Below are 16,711 nucleotides of genomic sequence, written 5' to 3'. Positions count from 1 at the left end.
TAAAAGTTGTTTTCAGATTATGTAATCTAGAATACTATTTTTTAAAAATATATTATAGATTAGACAATGTGGAAGCTATTTTCGAATCCGAAATTAACTTCTGGTTTATGTAATCCAGAATACATGTAATTTTTTTAAATGGTTATAAATCTATAGAAATGACACAAGAATGATAAAAAGGTATTTTTTATATTTTGTACAGGGGTACAGGAAGAAGTAGTCCCTCAAAAGCCAGAGCAGCCCAACGAACATGCCTTCTCTCTCTGGGCCTTTTTTTGAAGCCCAATTAAATTTGGATTATATCCACTTGGATTCACAAAAAGGTATAACCAGGGAACCCTTTTAGATCTCCGATTCGGTAGCAGCGACTACAATAACAAAGCAGCAGAAGCAAGCTTGAGAAAATAGCATTGCATTAACAGCAGCGTTGATAAAAAGAGGTACAAAATGCGGAAGTTCGATCCATGGCCCGTTTTCTTCAGGCGCGAATGGAAACGGAACTGGCCTTTCCTCGTTGGATTCGCAGTCACCGGAGCCATAATCACCAAGTTTTCCCTCGGCCTTACCGGTAAATCACCACATCAATTACTCTCTCTTTCTGATGAATTTAACTGTGTTTTCTCTATGATCGAATCGTAATTCACTAATTCACTATCTCGTTTTCTTTTGGCAGAGGAAGACGCTAAGAATTCGAAGTTCGTTCAGGCGCACAAAAGGTAACCCTATCTGCGAGGCGTTTTCATTTGTGTTTCTGTTCTTTAATATTTGGTACGAGTGTGTCTCTACTGTTTCCAATTGTTGAAAATTTAAGCGGGCGAGGTTGTTTATTTGTCTTGTGTAGTTTATGAATTTTGTCTATCGGGAAATGGCGATTCCTCTTTGATATTTTGCTGTACGTATGATGATACGTCGTTTTGTACCGTGTTAGCAATTCAAAGTGGCTAATAGAGAAAGATGAGAGATATGGAAATTCACAGATTTATTCTAATAATCGATTTGCTCTCAATTCATCCTATTTGTACTGTTTGCACTCGATTTCCTAACAGAATTCTATCTTCGTTATATATCCTAAGTTCTAATAGAAATGGTAACCATCAATTATATTTCTTACTACTGTATAAATTTAGTCGGTTTGTTAACTTCCAGGCTTGCTATACTCTTAGCATTGAAACTTCTTTCTCGGTTTGTTCCTGACTATTGACTTGATCAGCTATGGTAGCATCCTGTTCTTGGTCGATGTACATATATATATCCCTCCCGCCCACTTCAATCTTGTCCTCAATGTTGAGATCAGGATAAGTAGTTCCAATGCTGTCCTCTATCTTATCTTCCCATTTAGCTTCTTTGAAGCACAATGTTATCTGCAGTAGTTTGGTGCTGTGCCAAATCTGGCCCAATGTCCTCCAACTCCTGCAAGCAATAAGTTTTTCAAAATCACTGCATCAGAAGCAAGAACTATAAGAACATGCACTAAAGCTCAACAATTATGCCTAATAGTATATTTCTGGTCACAGTAGAAATTAGAACACCGGCCTCTTATACGTCTTGCTTTAATCTAAACCTGGTACAATCTCTGAACAACTTGCTTGGGTTTGCTAGGTGTGCTGGAAATGTGAGTGCTGTACGTAGACAATGGCAGACCTATACATTTGGATTTGAACTTGGATATTTGGATTTTTTTTTTAATTTTGATTTAGAATTTTGAAATGAAATGGAATGGAGGACCTATGAGTATAAAAAAAACAAGTTTTGAAAACTGGACTGGCCGATTGAACTGGTGAACCGACCAGGTAACCGGTTCAAATAAACAGGGAATATAAATGTGTTGTATATCTCTATTTCGTTCTCAAGAGTTTATCCCTTTTTTATAATAACAAAACTCTAAGCTTTACCTACTTAATATTTGTACACTTTGCAGCAAAGATGTAAAAACAAAACGTGAACGGGCCCACGCCCAACCAATTAAAAGATTTTTAAATGCAGTTTTGTTTTGTTTCATGCTTTCTATGGTGTCTTTGACTTTTTTATATAGATATTTTTGATATGATTGATGTGTGAGCAATTTTCTCATTTAATATTGTGTTCGTAAATTCTAATAAAGGTTGATAATGTAATCCTTGAAATTCATCATGCAGAATTACTTGAATTATCGTACTAGTTTCTGCATTGCATCTTCTTATAGAAGGGTGCATTTCCTTTCTAAGCTAGATGTGTATAAATCTAGTTTGTTGTTGACCCAACTGTTGGCCGGATCAGAGCTATGTTAGCATCTTGGTCAATGGTCATATTAGGCTGAATTTTCAATTGCCTTTTTGTGTGTAGATAAACCTTGACAATGAATGTGCTTGTTTTTCTCTCCAACCTATGCTGGACAGGAAAATAATTTTCCGAGTTGATGGAACATATTTTTTAAAACTTGACCGATTTTGGTTTATTACAAATGAGCCTCAAGCCGATGATTATTGGGCTTTAATTGAGGAATTATTAGCGATAAGTCATTATTGTCATCGATTCTACAACGTATTTTATCACTATACCTGATTGTTTTGTGCTCCATCTGTTATATGCTATTAGGCATGCGTCTAAATGCATGAATTCTAATAATAGGACATTGTGGTGTTCATACGCATTTCAGGTGACTTCTAAATGGTGAGATCTGCACTGGTTTGACACTGTTGGATTTGTCAAGATTACTTTGCTTGTCTTGATTTTATGGATTGTAATAACACAAGAGAGATGCTCAGGATAATCTCTCTCAGTCTGTATCCCTTGTTTTGAATTCAGTTTTGTTTGTGTACCTAAATCTGGTTGAAGAAAACACACAATAGTTATTAATTTCTAATTCAGGTTATTTCCTTCATTATAATACTTGTCTGTAGTTTTCCCTGTTATGTATCGACCCTAATATTTTCTGGAAATAGATGTCTTTAATACTGTACGTTCTGTGCCTTGCTAATATGTTTGTTACTATTCTGTATTGACTTAGTATCTAGTATCTTGAGAGTGGGGCTAGTTGTCTTAGTTCACACTAAGCTGATATTTTCAGAGTGAAAAACCTTCCTAAGCTATGCAGTGCAGTAGAATTGCCGCCATATTTTAAAGACTAATCGAGTAGCAATCATTTGGAAAATTAAATAATGCCCCAAACTGATGCTTACTCTATATGGAGATAGAAAAAAAAAATTAAGATTACAAGGAATCTGGACACAAACCAGCATGAGGGCATAATAATTAGAAGGCAAATTCTCACTCTTGCATACCTTCCCCTTGCCTTCTATACTTTTTTTCTTTTAATTCTAAAATACCCTTTTGAGAATGATGAAGAGTGTTGTACCTTCTTCATTTTCAAGTTGTTGTTTTTTTCTTTTCCTTTTCCTTTAGGACTTCTAAAGGAACAAAATAAAATTATTTATTTTCTGAAAATCATTTTCTAACATGCAATAGAAAAGATGGGTGTAATTTGTTCCCTACTCGGTTTTGTTACATCCATCTTCTCTTTCACTTGCTCTTCAACCTCTTAACGTACCTTATAACTTACCCCATAGAGACACATTTTCCATCTTCAAACAAATTACCATTCCTCGGTACCATAATGTTTCTCAAAACATTAAAGGGTTATTTCACTAAAAAGAAAATGAACCATTTTGAGATTTAGAATAAGGGTTGAGAGGCTTATTAACTGTTGGCAAATATTTTCTCTTCTCATTCTCTCGCCGATAATGTGATCTTGTGTGTGATGAGAAGATCTGGCTGATGAATCTATTTTCTTGCTCCCATAAGTAACACATTTTGGTTCATTCTTTCAAGGCAGACCTATTCCACAATTCGCAACCTTGGTCTTTGCAGAACATTCTAATTAATGAAAAAAGCCTTTCTATTTAATTAAAGACATTCTATTCGTTTTTCTTAATCGTCTTAAATTCTTCATTTGTGTGAGTTTTAAATTTAGGACAATTATTTTTTCATAAATTTTAATTTAACTTATTAAGAATAAAAAAAAATTAATGTAAAGAAAATCAAGTTTTATTTTTAATATATAAAAATTTAATAACTATTTTATTAAAATCAAAGAAAATTACTTTAATTTTATTTCTAGATTCTAGATTAGTTTCTGGGTCATGTAATCTGATTTTTTTTTTAAATTACTTCTAGATTTTATAAATGCAAAAAAATACTTTCAGATTCAAAAATATCTTTTAAATTATATAATCCAGAATATAAATGATGTGAAATTTTAAATATTAATTTGATTTTTACAGAAAGAAAAAAATACATTTTCACTTAGTATGGACTAACAGTAAGACGTATGAATCAATCTTCGCAACTATATCAATATAAATGACAACTTTAACGTCAAAATATTTATTAAGGAAACCGTCTAATTAGGAGCCAAGCCATTCATTTCGTGGGCCACTCTAGGACTAGTCCATGGAGGTAGACTTCGAAAAAAAATCACATCATTATAACTATTCTCTCATCTGTTCCATTAAGCAAGTTATAAAATTTGCAAATAGAAGATTATTTAAAAAGGTTTTAAGAGACAAAGGTATTAACAAAATGCAAAATACGATAAAAGGAATTTAAAAAAATGTGTTTATAAATAATATAAGTTATGAAATCACCCATGTACAGTGATGTTGTATGAAAGATCTTGGTTTCCCAAACTTTTATTTTCATACATATAAATTATAAATAACTAAATGTATTTTTTAATTTTAATATAGTCATTTATTTCACACCTTTGAATATTTTTACACTTATAAAAATATTTTGACATCCAAAAAATAATTTTTTTAAGATCCGGCCAGACCACAACCTAAGTGGGTTGGTCCTAATGCTAATTGGGGACCTATCATCACCCATTGGTCACAGTCGGTGATGCACCCTCATTACATCACATCAAACCGTACACGTGGCTTCACCGAAACAAAAAGGAGGCCCCGACCACTTTTTCATCATGCACAAATTCTGTTTAAATGAAATATGAGATGAATTAACTATATTTAAAAGTGTTTTTCAACTAATTAATATACTGAAGATATCTTATAATTAAACTGCTCTATTAATATTATTATAGAATATAGAACTTTTTATTTTATAAACAGAGAGATGGAAAGTAGGAAAAAAGAAAGAAGAAAAAGAATTGTATAATTTTTCCTTACCAAAAGTTTTTCTTTTTCATATTACCCAAGTGTTTGTTTGTGCTACAAGTTAAACAAGGTGAAATGCAGCAGCAGGTCATTAGTATATATAAGAAGCATTTGAGCAACAGCTTGAGGAAGAAGCTTTGGTAACATAAATTATCAGCAAAAAACCTTATAGTTGAAATCTTTGAGCAAAGAAAACAAAGATGGCGAATTCTAGAATTACCATTGGAAATCCTTCAGAGTTTGGCCAAGCCGATGCATTGCAGGCTGCTCTTGCTGAGTTCATCTCAATGCTAATATTTGTCTTTGCAGGGGAAGGCTCTGGAATGGCATTTAGTAAGTCCTTATTCATATTTGAGCACACAACTCTTCTTAGTCTGATTTTCATTGACAGTATGAAGCATGCAGTAAGTATATTATGAACTATTGGGGTGTGTTTTTGACAGACAAACTGACAAACAATAGTCCAGCAACAGCAGATGGGGTGGTGGCAGCAGCACTGTCTCATGCATTTGCTCTTTTTGTTGCTGTCTCAGTTGGTGCTAACATCTCAGGTGGCCATGTTAACCCTGCAGTCACATTTGGTGCCTTTATTGGTGGCCATATAACCCTCCTCAGAGGCCTTTTGTACTGGATTGCTCAGTTGCTCGGCTCTGTAGTGGCTTGCTTCCTGCTTAAATTTGCCACTGGTGGATCGGTAAGACACTTTACTTATATTGTTTTAGGTTAATTTACTATGATGATGTAAAATATAGTTAATTTAGTTTTTGAAGTTTTTGATGATGTAAAATGAAAAATAGTTTTTGATTTAGTATTAAATTCATTATTAATATTATAATTTAATGATAAAGTGGTCTCCCAGAACATAATCCCAGATAAGAAGTCACAAAATAGTGTGAAATACAATGTTGAATTATGTTAATTTTAGTGATTAGTTTTCCTTTTTTTGTGTGTCCGTTGCAGGAGACATCTGCATTCTCATTATCCCCTGGGGTGGGATCTGCAAATGCACTAGTTTTTGAGATTGTGATGACTTTTGGTTTGGTTTACACAGTGTATGCCACTGCAGTGGACCCAAAGAAGGGTCAACTTGGTATAATTGCTCCAATGGCAATTGGTTTCATTGTGGGTGCAAACATCTTAGCTGGTGGTGCCTTTGATGGTGCATCCATGAACCCAGCAGTTTCCTTTGGGCCCGCTGTTGTTAGTGGGATATGGGCCAACCATTGGGTCTACTGGGTTGGCCCATTAATTGGCTCTGCTATTGCTGCTGTTGTGTACAGCACTTTCTTCATCACTCCAAACTCTTATGAACAGCTATCCGTCGCAGATTATTAGGACCTAAATTACATTTCTTTGCTTTTCATGAGGGTTCTCTTTGTTGTTTCAATTTCCTTGTTTTGCTTTTGGTTGCATATTTGTCCTGATCTATGAGATTATTTACCAAGTAATTGTCACATTTAAACTTCTAAGGTTTAAGCAAACTTTACATCCTCTTGCTCCTTATAAATGATTCTTAAGGGAGACAATATTTACATATAATGCTTACTATCCAGAAGACCATAAACTCGAAATGCAATATTTTAGAATAAGAAAGAATGAACTAATTCATTTTATCAACAAGCTATCAATATAAATTCACGGGGTAGAAATCTGTACACAATACTGAAGGCAAAATATTACAAATCATGGTCTCTCTTCCAATTCCTACCATAATCATTACTGCAGGGAACAAATCCATTATTTGACACTAGACTCCAGTCATGTAAAAAATTGAAAAGGAAATAAATAAATTTCAGAATGAGTGTCTCCAGTGCTACACAGAATGCTATTAATTTTAACAAAATACATAGTGTACGGAACTAAAACACAAGTTCAGAAGTTTAATCATCAATCCAATAATATGACTAACCATGAAGAACAGTGTTTATAAAGTTTTGTAAAGCTCCTCAAGCCGTTTTCTTGTCATGGCGTTTATAAAGTTTTGCACGTCGTTGCTTGAACATATGCAGGTAAAGTTTGAACCAAAGGAATGGATAAACTACAAGAACAACCTGAATGAGAGAAATGGAGCATAAATTAAAAGAATAAACAATTCGTGGACGTGTACATAAGCTACAATTATACAAAATTGAATTGAAAGGGACACAAAAAGGCATTTGATATGAAGCAAAAACCAGTTTCAGTCAGTTCTCAACACTTGTCTTGGAGGAGCTTATGTACAGTTTATTTGGACTTGTCATTTTGCATCACCACTTGTTTGTTAAAAATTATGAAAATAACTTATGGCATGTTTATAAGTTGCCTTTAGTTATTTCAATAAGCTCTCCCCAATAGTTTATTAATCAGCTTACAGCTTACATGCAAACAGTACAATCTTATTTCTTTTTTTATCATAAAATCAACTTATGCATAGGTTTTACATGGTAAGCCCTTCTTCAATAAATACTTAATAAGAGTATGCTAGAATAAATTTCTCCTAAACATTTCTATGAAAAAAATAAGAAAAACTTATGAGTTCTTCCACAAGTTAAAATTAATTAATGCATAAATTAAAAATAAAAATTTAAAAAGACTACATGGAAAGAGTTTCATCAAATTAATTTATCCATAACCTAATTTTAGTTTATAAAGAAATTCAATTAATTTTTTTCTTATTTATATCTTCTAGATGTGTTTATGAAAAAGTTTGTTCAAACCACAAATCTTTTATCCAAAATGCATTGACACAATAGTTTTCATTTGAAGCATTTTTTTGTCTCCTCTCTAGTAGAAAGTTCGGTAATCAATGGGAGATCCTTTTGAGGCTATGGATTATTTGTTACGTATAAGGACTTACTACCTTAAGGAACTCATAATAACTAAATGGGAGGCCTGAAAAGGAATCTGCATAGAGATTCTTCTTCTTTATAATTGGAAGCGCCTGGTACATAGTCCAAACTGCAATATAATACATATCAGTTACTTTATGAAGGGGATGATGGCATTTGGTTTAGAAAGGAATAGGTGGAAGTCAAGCCTACTGTAAATTTGTTTCAAAATTCAAATATTTTTTTAATCAGGTGCAATTTTACACGATAATTATCGAAATAGATAATATTTTAAAAAGAGTATTGAAATTGATAAGTCATGGTATCATACGACTTCTGTGTATTTGAAATGAAGTTATTTCAAGAATACACGACTTACTCATTTTAGTAATTTTTTAAAATTTTATCCATCTCTATAATTAAGTTGTGAAATTGCTTAAAATTCATTCCAAAAGGGATTTCCAAGAGATTGAAGGGAGATATTAATTTATGAACTCACTTTCACCAGGACCCACTCCCAAAGGATACAGCACAATAAACGCGGTGTACCTAATTAGAGGATAGCAACAAGCATTTACTTTGAAAAGAGTACTCTATAAAAATAATCGAAGATATTAACCTTGTTCAAGTTAAGTATGTGGCCTAAGATAGAAAAATACCTGAGATAGGTCATCCAAGAAGGACAATTCCCCAAACAACTGAAAGCATAATGTGAATACCTAATGACCTGCATCGCCAAAGATTGCAGTCCCAGTCATCTTTCTAACTTGAAAAAAGATCATGATATATTTCTTTTATAAGATAATTTCCATGGATCAGACATAAACCATTAGTGCCGTAGAAGGAAATATCAGGCTACAGTTCACAATACATACACACCATGAAAAAGTCACCTGATATTCTCTTAAAAAGAAAAAAAAAATAATAGGAATTCTATGTTACACTAGGGATGACATAAACTCGCGGTTAAAAGAAGTTTGGGAACATTAAAGATGACCTCAATCTATAATATGCTAAAATTTGTAAAAAGTGAACTTTTCATGTGTTATTAAGTCATTTTCCTATTATTGCTGAACACATATGATCAACATTGTTGCTTTAAATGGTTATGTAACAACTGTTTTAAATGTTAAACCAGAAGGTAATGCTAGAAAATTCAATGAACTACATCCAATAAAAATATAAACAAATTACCTCACCCATACTCCATGCAAGAAAAGTGATAAAAACTGAAGGTAATTCCTGGAGCTACAGAAAGCATGCGACAAAGAGCCAATGTTAGCATCTGTGTCTGATTGTCAACCATTGCATACGCGAGTAAACTTTCAGATTAGTCCTCAGGACTTCATGCATTTCATTGTCATTTTACATAAAAAAATAATGATATTAAACAAGTGACAGAGGATTTTCAAAATGTTCGCTGTAAATAATTTCAAAAACTAAATATAGTGGTTCATTCCATGAACAAGAGCATGTGGAAACGAAAGTGGAAAGAAATGGAACTATACTATTCAAAATGAGTCTTGCCAACACATGTCGCACTTGTGGAAAGCCTTTAGCCAAAAAAGGTAAAACATTAATAAATTGGGATAACATTTTCTATTTCAGTGGCATACTGATATTTGGCAAAACAAAAAGACAAGAGAACTGAAAGTGAGCCATAAAACCTCATCAAGTTTCCGAACAATGGCAAGCACAAAATGGGTTCTTCCTCCCCATTGCATAAGAGGAAGCAAAACTCCGCTGGGCACAATACCTGAAATTGACTCATTAAAATTGCTTCTTAAAATTTAAACTATGTGTTCTACTAACAAAGCAATTCAATTTCATTCAAGTAGCAAACGCACCGATAGCTCCGTGTATAACTTCCAAAAATGCAGCACATTGCAGAAAACCTTGCATCAAGTACCAAGGCAGAGCAAATATTAGCTTTAATTAAACAAATCTCTACTCTTGTTAAAAATTACAGTTCTACACTTTACCACTGCACTTCTTAATCTATTTTAGTCTCGTCCCAAAGTAAGTACTAAAACAAATTAAAAAATATAAAGACTAAAATAGTTAAAAGTTATTGAAAGATAATAAAACAAATTTTAAGAAAATAAATGTTCAATTTAATCTCTGAAACTGTCTCAATATTTCATATTAGTTTGAGCAAATTACACTAGCTTTCCTTATTTTTATTTTTATTTTACATAATATTTTTCAAACTTTAAAAGGGACTACCATAATTTATAAGGATATCAATATAATATAATGTTGTCAAAATAATTAAAGAATTTTCTGCGAAAAAGAAAGATATCGGACTAAATTGAAAAAAAAAAAAAAACAAGTGTAATTTACTCTGTTAGAATTTAAAAATTCAAATATATTCTAAAACTAACATATTTGTATCTCTAAACACATGTTACTATTATTATAATCGCTTATTAAATGCAATATTAAAACATTCGAGTGACTTATATGATTTTTTTTAGCAACATAAAATTTTAATGACTAAATTTGAACATTACCTCGATTAAAAAATCCAGGAGTAGGAATTGAAACGAAAAAATTCTATCTATACAGATTAAAATGCAAACATTGCAAGTATAAATCACAAGTGAGTAATTAAACGGAAAAAAGTTATAAAAAAAAACATGTGTTTGTTTTGTTCACAGTGTATTGAATAATAGAATTGCGAGAAGGGTATTTTGGGAATGAACTGACATATTAAGTTGCCGGCGGAAGCATAGGTTCCGTTGATGGAAGCAGTGACGAGAACATTGTACAAAATCTTAATTAAGGAAAGCGTCCTGCGAGTGAGAAATTAGAGAGTTAGAAGAGAAATTAAAGAAAGAGATGAGATGAAGAATTGTAATTTGTACCATCCAACGGTCTGAAAGGAGTTGTAAGCGAGGAGATAGAATGTGGAGATACGAGACATTCTCCGTCTCTCGATTTCTCGTTTCCCTCGTCTCCTTCCCTACTTCGCCGGAGATGGGTAAAATAAACTCTCGAACCAACCAATCGCACCGGTTCACTTTTACTTTGAATCACATTTATATTTTTTTCTCATATATATATATATATATATATATATATATACTAAATAGATGTTTGCCTAATATTATCTATTTATTTTTACAAATATTCATTAACTGTCAACTAGAGAAAAAGTTAATTTAAGTATATAAAAAGTTAATTTAAGTATATAAGTAGTATAATTTAATAATATATTAAGGTAATGAGATTAACTTATTCTCACATAATCACCTATTAAAGCCAAGATAAAATTTATTTTTAAATTAAATATTCTATTTAATAAAATATACTTAAATTCAAAAGCATCAATCATAGTATTTTCAATAATTAATATTATCGTGAGACTACATATAAAAAGAAGTCACTCCACAAGAATAAGATAATGAAATTTTGATCCTAGAACCTTTGACACTAATATATTTAAAACTAACTTGAGCATCAGAGTATCATTGCAGGTACTCATGCCTGAAAAAACGAAAGGATGACAATACTGAAGACCGGATGCCGAAGACCAGGAATCCAATCTACATCTCATATTAATTAAGTATTAATCTCATATTAATTAAGTATTAGTATTAAATAAATATTACATGGTAATCACACATAAATCATGTCTATCAAGTAGATTAGATTAACTATATTAAAACATAGCATCCTAAAGGTTAAAAACACACCTATAAATAAGAAGAAGTCACTCCACAAGAATAAAATAATGAAAATTTAGTTAAATATCGAAATGTCATCGCAAATACTTCTACCTTACACACCAAAAGAACAACAAAACTGAAAACCGAATAACAAAGACTAAAAACATATAGCAAGTGAAAAACATTCATTCCTACCAAATTACTTTGTGAAGAGGACTTCATTCCTGCAATATTATTTTGTAACAACAGATCTTAAATTTTGTTACGAAATTATTTCTAGGAGTTATTTGTATTACTAAAATAATCTACTTCTTCTCAAATTGTAATAGTTTATAATTCAAGTGAGGTCAACTTCAAACAACATAATTTATATTTCAAGTGGTCCAATGAATCAAATTTCACTATAAATAATTGAAGCACTCTTTTACTTAATTTAGGTTTGATTCGTATTAGTAATTTTTTTATGGATACATGATACGTAAGTGCTCCTATTTGCAAAGTTAATTAAAAATTTGTTACTGTTAGGTCAATGTTAAGAAAATATCTATATATAAGTGGTGTCCAATTCAGCTCAGCGTGCATCTTCATTAATCTAATTTTCTTGTTAAACCAAAGCATAGTATTTAAGTCAGGACTAGATAATTTAACAAATTACGTAATGGTTATAAATAATTCATACAATTAAGCTTCAAATATATAATCTATAATTTATAATATAAATATTTTATACTATTCTTAAAATTTTCGCCATAAAAAAAAACCCGCCGTACAGTTTTTATATAACAATTATAGTAAATTGTACTTAAAAAAGTTTGTGTAATTTTTTATTATTTAATTTTAAATTTAAGAGCTCATGTTTTAAATTTCAAGTTTAAATATAAAATTTAACTGTACAATAAAAAATTGTCACGCCTGTACCCAAAAAAGTCTATTTTATTTTATTTTTATATTAACTTAATTTTGAAATGGGTGAATTCACCTAGTTTTGATTTGATATTATATTAACAAAATTTGTTTTATTTCCTTTTTTTGAATTTGAATATTCAAGTACTATTATTACCTATATTTCCCACTCGCCTAGTCCTTATTCACGAATAGTATTAAAAAATGTAAGATAGATGTGTCACGTGTAAAATAAAGAAATGTATAAAAAAAAATAAGTTGGAACAAAAAGGTATAATGTAATTTATATTTTCCTAATGACTTTTATAATTAAAAATATATTAAGTACACTAATTTAACCTTAATTCAATTTTATAAAATTAATTTATAAATAAAATTTATATTTATATTTATTTATATATTATGTATTCTAATATAAAAGGGGACGGAGAGAACTATTACCTCTTTTGATCATCAGTCATCTTTCCTCCTTTTTCACTTCACCAAACAACTCTCTCTCCTTGGATCACTCTCACCACTCCTCCTTCATAACCCTTCACCCATGCATAAGTTTTTGGTCTGGATGATACATGTAAAAGGTACTCTAACACTCAAGTCAGTTTTAATATTTAGTGCTCGATGTAATTAATACGCGATGATGACATATTTTTTTTTCTATCGAAACTCATGACTATTTATATGATTATTATGTGGACTCATTATTATTGAGTCGAATTAGCGTTTAGGTCATAATTAAGAGTACATTACCTAATGTTTAATCACTGTTTGGAATTATTAATCTGATGTTGAGTTTAATGAATTTATTATGTCGGGTCGGTACAAATCAAACACCTAGACCTCCAATTTTTGTTCGGTACATTATGATTTTTTTGTTATTTATGTGAAATTTCTAACAAAATAATTAAAATAATTAATGTGTTTTGAACTTACGTTTTATCTCTAGCTTCTGTCTAGACTAAATATATAACTGTTAAAAATGATTTAGTGGATATATTGATACTCTCCATTGTATTATAATTGAAAAAAAAATTATTAAGATGAAATCATTTTAAAATTACATTCATCAAATCCCAATTATAAAATTTGTCTTTTTTTTAATGTACAGTTGAAATAAAATTTTCCATAAATGATTTACTGGTAATAAACCTGAACCATAAGTTCATTAATGCGCCACGTTGACTAAAATGTGCCTAGTGCATCTGATACGGTTCTTGTGGTTGGAAAGGTGAATATAAATTATTCACCCATTAGTAGTAGTGGCTAACATCAATTTAATATGTTTCAAATGAAAAAGAAAGTGCTGTAATGGATAGGTTCCACATCGGATATTGAAACTTAATTTTAAACAAGTGCTCATGTATATTATTATTTTACATTCAGAACATACAACCTCACTATTGGATGTTGGTTTAAAGCAAAAACACAAACACTGAAATACACTACAGTTACTCTTGGGATTCATCACAGCTGTGTCACACTATGGAGAACCATGCCCAAAGCTCAAAGATATTGTGCTGTACATGTCAAGCTTTCTTATTCTGACAGATGGCACAGACAACTACAACAAGATATTGATTAAAAAAATATCATGAACCCTAGTTAGCCAGTTAGAAATGCATTCCCTTGTTCATAGCAGGAATAGTATTGGTCAGTTAATGTAGGAAACAACATCTTGCTACTTTCTTCTTCATCCATCACCCATAAGGGATGAGAAGAATTGTACTCCCATGATGATGGAGAATAAATCATTGGATATGGACAAGAGAAGTTGCATCCCTCTTCACTGTGCCCTTCATACACAGGTTGCAGAATATCATACATGTCCTTCTCTTCTGACATAACAATATCTTCCCATATATCATCCAAAGAGTACCCTTTTTCACCACCTTCCTCATCTCCAGCACCGATCAACCCCATTATGTCATCACATCCACCTGTGTCGTAAAAGCTCTCTTCTCCAACCTCTTTGGAACCATGTGAATCCGCAGCATGATTGCTGGAGGATGGTGAAGATAGAGAACTAGAAGACACAGGTGATGATGATGACGATGAAGATGATGATGATGCTCGTTTTTTCTCTAGAGCCTTCTTTTTCCTCATGTGGGTCCTCCAGAAATTCTTGATCTCATTGTCAGTGCGCCCTGGTAGCTTCCGAGCAATTCTTGACCATCTGCAAGGGAGCATCAAAGTGAGCAACGCAGTTCAAGTAACTAATGAACAAAATAAGGTGAAGAGTGAATAATATGACAGACATAAATAGAGTAAGAAAAGATTGAAAGAGATGAAAAATTTGGAGTCATAAGCAGGTAGCTTATAGTTTAGTTTCTGCATGGTTCTCAAACCTATTTCCCCATTTGGAATGAAGCTCCATGACGAGGTGTTCTTCTTGGGATGTCAGCTTCCCTCGTTTGAGATCAGGGTGGAGGTAATTAACCCACCGTAACCTGCAACTCTTACCTGTTCTATTCAAACCTACAACAAAGTGACGTGGTTAAAGGGTGCTTAGAATGAAATATTCATACCTATTCACTGTCTCCCTCCACCTTCAAACCTGATACCTTTGCTATAAAGTCCCATCTACGATCTCCAAACATGTTAACAAAATACACCAGTTTGAAGTCCTCCTGTTCTGTCCAGGGACCCCTTCGGATTTCTTCTTCAACCATTTTCTCCTACACCACCTTCTTCTATTATTTCAACTTTTGTTCTTCACTTCATAAGCTTACGGATTCTGTGAGGCTACTACCACTATTTATACGTGGTTTTCCCACTATTCTTATTCCCTGACTTCATTTTTATAATAAGCAAGTCTGCATATCCACGCGTTCATGTGGTGCACTCATGCTCATTCATCATTAACTTTCTATGGCCAATTCAGGATGGTCACGTCACCTATGACAAGGACTTCACAAATTTATTACACTTAATACTTTGATTCGATTTATTATTTTTAAAATTTTATTAATTATAAGAAGTAAAATCGTATCTCTTTTGTGTGAGATATTCTAGCTCATGCTAATAAGAGGATATCGTATCTTAGTAGGATAGCATAGTTAGGGTTAATCAGCGCATTCGATGTATTGTCCGTTATGAAATTCGGTGTTTCGTCACAGTTTTGCTCTTAAAAGACGTTTCGGTAAATGAGGAAGGAGGGAATATATAAAATAACATTGACCTCGACTTTTAAACGATGTTAGACTATATTAACGGAATAGTAAGTAATATAATCAAAATTTTGATGAAGCAAATTTACTCTTTTGCTCGTATCAGTTTTTGGAGATCTAGTGTTGCAACAAGTTGCAATAAAATTATGGATTTGAATGGACACAAATAATTAGTGAGGTTTAGATGCATGAATGAGTGGAGGGAAATGACTTTAGGAAGCAACTTGGTCTTTTCTTATAGAAATTGATGAATGAATGCGTTCCTTGACTTTAGAAAAGAGGAGGCCCAGGTTTGGCAATAAGAGAGAAAGAGGAATTGGACAGATCAAACTTTACAAGTGGAGAATGGGAAGAAATCATTGAAATGTTTTATGGGCAATCTTTACTCTCATAGTAGTACAAAGTGAAAATCTGAGAAGCTATTGTTAATAATTCAGATGAAAAATTGTCACTGCTATTGTACTAAATAAATACCATATGTTGGGTTGCAGCCAACATTATTTAGGATTTCGGCTCCAACAGTGTCGGTCCACTTTAGGTTGTTCCATATTCCATTTGGGGAAAATAAACAAATCTGAACATGAATAAATAAAATGAAGAAATCAAATCCCTTAGAATGCTATGGACTGCATTTAAAGATGTTAGATTCGCCTCAACATGTGCTTTGTGCCTTGCCATCTTAGGGAATGAAATAAAAGATTGGAAAACAAAACATAAGAGTAAGAGTATCTTTGTTTCAAATTTTACACTTTTTGTAGGAATATTTTGTGGCTGAAAAGAAATTCACTAAGACTAATTTTATAGAAAAAAAAAAGTAATCACAATAACAAAAAAATCATTAATTAGTTATTATATTGACTAAATTAAATATTATTATAAAGACTAAAAGAATTATTGATATCTAAATTAGTTTCTATTATTAATAAATAGTTTTTAGATTGATATCTAATTTAGCTATCAAATTAAATACTATTTTATATACTAAAAAAATATTGATATTTAAAATAATTTTTATT

At 31.8% G+C, this 16,711-nt stretch overlaps 4 protein-coding genes across 6 annotated transcripts; 2 read left to right on the top strand and 2 right to left on the bottom strand.

Annotated features, from left to right (window-relative positions):
* Positions 1-326: 326 nt before the first annotated feature.
* Positions 327-2,938, top strand: LOC137822755 (ATP synthase small subunit 6, mitochondrial-like). 2 transcript variants are annotated; one of them, XR_011083007.1, is made up of 3 exons: positions 346-568; positions 674-716; positions 2,636-2,938. XR_011083007.1 is itself a non-coding variant. In XM_068627780.1 (2 exons), exons 1-2 carry the CDS (start codon positions 448-450, stop codon positions 718-720), a joined length of 168 nt encoding a protein of 55 aa, XP_068483881.1. In that variant the 5' UTR covers positions 327-447. The 2 variants fall into 2 exon arrangements, 1 of the variants encoding a protein (XP_068483881.1); XM_068627780.1 differs by lacking the exon at positions 2,636-2,938 and having other exon boundaries at positions 327-568; positions 674-720.
* Positions 2,939-5,223: 2,285 nt separating this feature from the next.
* LOC137822101 (aquaporin TIP1-3-like) lies at positions 5,224-6,612 on the top strand. The gene is made up of 3 exons (XM_068627028.1): positions 5,224-5,483; positions 5,594-5,844; positions 6,111-6,612. Exons 1-3 carry the CDS (start codon positions 5,351-5,353, stop codon positions 6,483-6,485), a joined length of 759 nt encoding a protein of 252 aa, XP_068483129.1. The 5' UTR covers positions 5,224-5,350; the 3' UTR covers positions 6,486-6,612.
* A 302-nt stretch (positions 6,613-6,914) lies between these two features.
* Positions 6,915-11,015, bottom strand: LOC137822221 (uncharacterized). 2 transcript variants are annotated; one of them, XM_068627139.1, is made up of 9 exons: positions 10,825-11,015; positions 10,667-10,752; positions 9,805-9,852; positions 9,625-9,713; positions 9,152-9,205; positions 8,617-8,684; positions 8,457-8,506; positions 7,990-8,087; positions 6,915-7,201 (listed from the first exon to the last, which is right to left on the bottom strand). In XM_068627139.1, the coding sequence occupies exons 1-9, from the start codon at positions 10,881-10,883 to the stop codon at positions 7,097-7,099; spliced, it is 657 nt and encodes a 218-aa protein (XP_068483240.1). In that variant the 5' UTR covers positions 10,884-11,015; the 3' UTR covers positions 6,915-7,096. The 2 variants fall into 2 exon arrangements, with proteins under 2 accessions (XP_068483240.1, XP_068483275.1); XM_068627174.1 differs by lacking the exon at positions 7,990-8,087 and having other exon boundaries at positions 10,825-10,999.
* A 2,855-nt stretch (positions 11,016-13,870) lies between these two features.
* On the bottom strand, positions 13,871-15,418 carry LOC137822167 (transcription factor MYB48-like). The gene is made up of 3 exons (XM_068627082.1): positions 15,090-15,418; positions 14,874-15,003; positions 13,871-14,701 (listed from the first exon to the last, which is right to left on the bottom strand). Exons 1-3 carry the CDS (start codon positions 15,106-15,108, stop codon positions 14,131-14,133), a joined length of 720 nt encoding a protein of 239 aa, XP_068483183.1. The 5' UTR covers positions 15,109-15,418; the 3' UTR covers positions 13,871-14,130.
* Between the last annotated feature and the right edge of the window lie 1,293 nt (positions 15,419-16,711).

The sequence above is a fragment of the Phaseolus vulgaris genome, chromosome 11 (assembly GCF_000499845.2).
Source record: "Phaseolus vulgaris cultivar G19833 chromosome 11, P. vulgaris v2.0, whole genome shotgun sequence".
Classification (NCBI taxonomy): Eukaryota; Viridiplantae; Streptophyta; class Magnoliopsida; order Fabales; family Fabaceae; genus Phaseolus; species Phaseolus vulgaris.
This window is presented reverse-complemented; position numbering and strand designations above follow the sequence as displayed.